The sequence below is a fragment of the Notothenia coriiceps genome, unplaced genomic scaffold (assembly GCF_000735185.1).
Source record: "Notothenia coriiceps isolate Sejong01 unplaced genomic scaffold, NC01 NC01_scaffold00037244, whole genome shotgun sequence".
NCBI classification, from domain to species: domain Eukaryota; kingdom Metazoa; phylum Chordata; class Actinopteri; order Perciformes; family Nototheniidae; genus Notothenia; species Notothenia coriiceps.
In genome coordinates, this window is record NW_011369945.1 from 8,687,941 (window position 1) to 8,692,973 (window position 5,033).

A 5,033-nucleotide genomic window follows, 5' to 3' on the forward strand; every position below is an offset into this window, starting at 1 on the left:
GGGCCACATGGGGGTGACCTCCTGTCGGATCGCCGGGTAGACGAATACGTCGTCGACCCACCCGTCTCCCTCTTCCGGGACGGGACGGGGGCGACGGCGCACTGGCTCTCTACGAACTAATAGACCTATTTCTATAAGTTCGGAGCCCCACGTCTACCGACGCCGCCGGTTATTAGACCCACACAACCCTCACAGGCGACTAAAGGGGAGTCGTCCTGCGACCGAGTGGGAGTCCGGGGAGACGTTCCCCCTCACGCAGTCCGCAATCATTCCGCCTCTCTCCCATGTCCTTGTAATACCGTCCGCATTGTCCCAATCCTTTGTTCAATACGGTTCACACTTCTGAGGTGAACTACAAAAGTGACAAGCCCACTTTTGTAGTACCGACTCGCGTGCGAGGCCCCTCACGTGGGTAAGGCGCAAGTTTCTGGAGTCTATCTCTCAGGCCCGGGAAAGGGCCAGCCTGGGGGTACCGTTTACAAAGGGGAGTGCCCTTGGTTAAACGCCGCCCTGCCAAGTGGTCCCCTTATGGTGGTCGAAGATAACAGACCCCAGGTGTTATCAACCGTGTAGGGGACTACGTTACAATGCACCTTACCTTTGGCGTCGACGTACAATTACCGCACCCTGTCCGAGTGGCCCTCCACCCTGAGGATACCTGCCCAAGTAGCAACTGTAGCCTTCGTTTTTAGCCACGTGGCCTCCCACACACCGCCAGATGTCCGGTAGGGGGGCGGCGAAACGAAGGCCGGCTGTGCTGGACGACCCGGGACGTAGAAACCCTGACGGAGGCGGCTCACCGGCCTCGGAGGTATTGGTGGGGCAAGCGGCAAGCCTGCACGCTCCGCCGCCATAGCCATCACCGCAGAGAAGTCCTGACGAGCCGACCTCTGCTGATGGCCTTCCTGGCAGTCAGCGGAAATCCCGGGCGACGAGGTGTCATTATCGTCACCCACCGGCGAAACGTAGCACCCCTCGAACACCGCCACTCTGTGCAGGCGGCTGGATCGAGTCAACAACCGGCAGGCACTGCAGACTGCTGATGGAGGCAGGTTAGCCTCCACGTGATCAGACCCCAGACACTCGATACACCGAGTATGGGGATCGTCACTCCCGATAGAACCCGGACACGAAGGACACGGGCGCTCCGCAGATGAGTCCATACTGTCGTTTGTGTTTTAAAGAAATCTTCTTGTCGTTTTATTATCCATCTCTCTTCACTCAGTTACTTCTCGTATGCTGCTTAGCTGAAGAGAAAGGGATAGAAGTAAGCGGGCGAGGCCGCCTCTTATGCAGTGGATGCGCGCGCATTCAGGTAGGCCCGCCCAGTGGCCGGCTACGTCTATGGAAGTCTCAGTAAAGGAATGCGTGTATGATAGGATACGGGGGAGTACCCATAGAGTCCAGTAGAGGGCGGAGCCTGTGAAAAATATAACTACATAATTATGCAGATTAGTAAAAAGTCTAAATTAATGCTTTGTCAGGTCAGTCCAGCAAAAATGAAAAACTTTTCTACTTTAAACCATTGTCTAATGCAGTGGTTCCCAACCTTTTTTGGTCTCGTGGACCCCTTGAGCTGGTCGCCATTCTTTAAGAACCCCCTCACTCATCTGTGATGATTCGCCAACTATTTTTCTTGTATTAAACCCTTTGCTATCGTATTAAACCCAACTGCTCCTTAAATGAAAATCATTTGTATAACTCACCCTTAATACAAATGCATTTAAATGGACATCTACACTTATTTTCAGTGAAAAACAATAATATTAAGACTCTCTTCTAGCAGTTTCAACATATTTTGTTAACACTAGAGCTTTTAATGAGACACTTGAGCTTTCTTGTCTTTCATAAGCTTTGATAGTTCAGGGGGCGGGACACCAGGCTTATGAAAATTGATTTTAAAATGTTTTTTTGTGGAACTATTTTTATCTGCCCATATAATTCACCGTTCTTTTTCTGTGTATGCAGTCCTCCCGTGGTACAGAAATCCATTTTACTATTGTTTTGCCCTGTTTTTCCATTGTAGCACAAGGTACTTGGATTCACCCCTAACCCTACTACATAAAAAACAACATATGTAATTTAGCTGACCTTTTTTTCCAAAGCAATTCACATACACTTCAATACTGTAGACATGCCAACCATTTGGGGTGAAGCATCTTGCCAAGAACACTCTGATTGGTAGACGCCTGCTTAGCCCCTGCAGCCACAGCCATTGATACAATTATATTTTCTTCTCCATTATACTGTATTAGTATAGAGGTAGAAAATAAACAAAGACAGCCCAACATCTTGACTAATGACACTATCTACATGGCCAGGTAGAATTAGATTTCATGTTGTTATTATCTTTTTTTATTGTGTCAACCTACCCTTTAAAGGTCTCCTATTATGCTATTTTAATATGGTTAGACATCCCTCATATCCCTCTGTTTCAGCCCTTAGAGAAAGGCAGATTTTAGGTCCTTATCTTGAAAAATAAATAAGAGTAGGGGGAGCTAATGCCCGCACAGAATTCTACCGGCAGATACAGTTAAATTCTGCCGTGATTAAACGCCATCATGTTCTAAACCACATCAAGGATTATTTCTGAAACAGTATGGAGCTCAAATGCTTTTTCTCTTGCGGGTTTACCACAAGGTGAGTTCCTTTTTTTATTTCCTGCTTTTTTCACACATACTCTCTTCAGTACAGGTTAGCTCTAAGTGTTAGCGATGCTTGCTAATGTAAACAAAGACCATATTACGTCCAAAAGGCATTGTTTCTGACAGTAACTTTCTGATAGTGCCGTGGGTCCACATTTCGCAAATCTGGACCAGCTCTGTTGTACCCCCTTTTTAGAGATTTGCGTACAGAGGAAAAGAGAGAGGGTTTTGTTTTCTGACACTTTGTGAGTTCCTTGACACACCGGGGACACATATTTATGTATAAAAGGCATCAAAAAGTGCATTTTGCACGATAGGTCCCCTTTAACTTGACCAACACATTTTTTTTGTCGGAAACTCACCGGCACTGCAGGCTGAGAGGGGAATCCAGGCTGAGAGGGAAATCCAGGCTGCATAGGGAATCCAGGCTGCATAGAGAATCCAGGCTGCATTGGGAATCCAGGCTGCATTGGGAATCCAGGATAAGAAGGCAAGGCAGCTTGGGTTGGATAGGCTACCTGGGGAGCAAACACCGGCTGAGCAGCAAACACCGGCTGAGCAGAAAACGCCTGCTGGACAGGAAAAGGAAATACAGGAGAGAAGAACTTTAATCTTATTCATAACTTCTGCTACATTGTTCACATACTCTATGTGTAATAAGGTGTAGGATGATTTGTAACGAGAACATTGACATAAAGTACATAAAATACAATAAATGCCAGACATAACTGTGGGAGCATCCTCACCATGGGATTCTGGAAGGTAATGTTGGAAATTTCCACTTTCCCGCCTACTGAAATAGTGTCCACTTGCTGGAAAGGAATACGGTACCTGTACTCCATAAAGTGGCTGCCATTGACAGTCAGCTGGAGAGAAAATATGGAAATGTATTCACGCACAGAAAAATATTGAGCATGGAAATAAATTGTACCTTTATATTAAAATAGAAACCTGAAAAGGGTGTTTTAAATGAGCTAAAAAATATTTAATAATACGATAGTAACACGGCAGGATCCTGGACAGTGGGTTTCCATCATCACAAATTAAAATAAAGTATTGGCTTTAAGAATATGAAAATGTTATCCCCAAATTCAGATGATACATAAGGTGTTGACACTTGTGAAGGTACGATATCATCCTGAAAAGGGTGTTTCCAATGTGTTCAAATCTATGTTTTCTGCATAATCAGTTAGCATTTTCTCATGCTTACTCATTTTCCCAGAAACAAATGACCCTATGAACAATCGGTTACTAGGAATAACTACACGTCGTAAAAAAACCCAGGTTCAGTGAGACTGCTGTAAAACATTAGAGGTTATTATGTGTTTGTTAACTTAGATTAAACTATTGCATGATCAGTGGCAAGCCGTCAGGGCCCACTAGGCCCTCTCTGAGGACCTAAGATATTCTACAAAATTATATTTAAAAACATATTTACACAATTCTTCATTTTCCGAGGCTAGGAAGGATTCTTGCCTCGCTTCTGAAGCAAGTGACTTGGAGGTACATGTGCTACCAAGCAAGCGTCCTCGAAATTGAGAAACACCCACTGTGAAGACAGGAGCTGATTGGTGGTCCTGCTGTAAACTCACAGAGGGCCAGCTATAGTAACTGAACGAGAGAGTAATGTCAAATGACAGTACAATTGACCAATCATATCTTCCCTCTAAATGGGTGGGTTTTATTATCGCAGACTTTAGGACAAGTTCCGCCCGCTGTGAAGCTTTTCTTGTTTCCATAGCAACAACAACTTCCAGTCAACAGCGTAAACTCGCCTTCAAAATAAAAGCATGCCAAATTACACTTAAGACATACAACTGCAACGAAAGTAACAAACACAATGCAATACCCTTTTCAATTTCAAAGAACACAAATTGGGTTATTTACAGGTGTTGTTTTGTGTGGTAGAGGGTCGCTTTCATTGATGCGTTTTGCACCCCGGGCCGTTGTTTTGATATTCCGCTGAAGTATACGCTGTGACGTAATAACTTTTTTTTCGAGGGAAGGGGTGGGGTTCAGAGGGCCTAGGTATAAAAGTCACGGCTCGCCACTGTGCATGATAACACTTGCTGTAACAAAGACACTCACAAAAGAGACTCCTAAAACTTGGAAATGTAGGGAAGTGAAATCAGTCTGAATGACATTTCAGCAACAGACCTGAAAGGACTGCTGGGTCACTGTGATGCTGAGGCTGAAGGTACTGCCAGCAGGGAATGGAGAGTTGTACTTCCTCTCTTCAGAGCCCCACTTGCCATTTTGGAATGTGTTGGTAACCACATAACCAGGGTGGCTGTCATATCGTGGATTCATCTGGAGAGCAATGTCCGCATTGGTCCTAGAACCACACTGTAAATTCACATGGAACCTGGAGAAAAATAAGAGTCATTA

General features: G+C 45.1%; 1 protein-coding gene across 1 annotated transcript in view; it reads right to left on the reverse strand.

The window, feature by feature from the left end:
- LOC104964617 (galectin-9C-like) overlaps window positions 1-5,033 on the reverse strand; it is an 18,659-nt gene extending 13,626 nt beyond the window's left edge. Inside the window, exons 1-3 of the mRNA XM_010793451.1 lie at window positions 4,803-5,033; window positions 3,392-3,511; window positions 3,008-3,214 (exon numbers count right to left, since the gene is read on the reverse strand). Of these exons, the coding sequence (XP_010791753.1) occupies window positions 3,008-3,214; window positions 3,392-3,511; window positions 4,803-4,955 (480 nt within the window). The 5' untranslated portion in view covers window positions 4,956-5,033. The remainder of the gene's footprint in view (window positions 1-3,007; window positions 3,215-3,391; window positions 3,512-4,802) is intronic.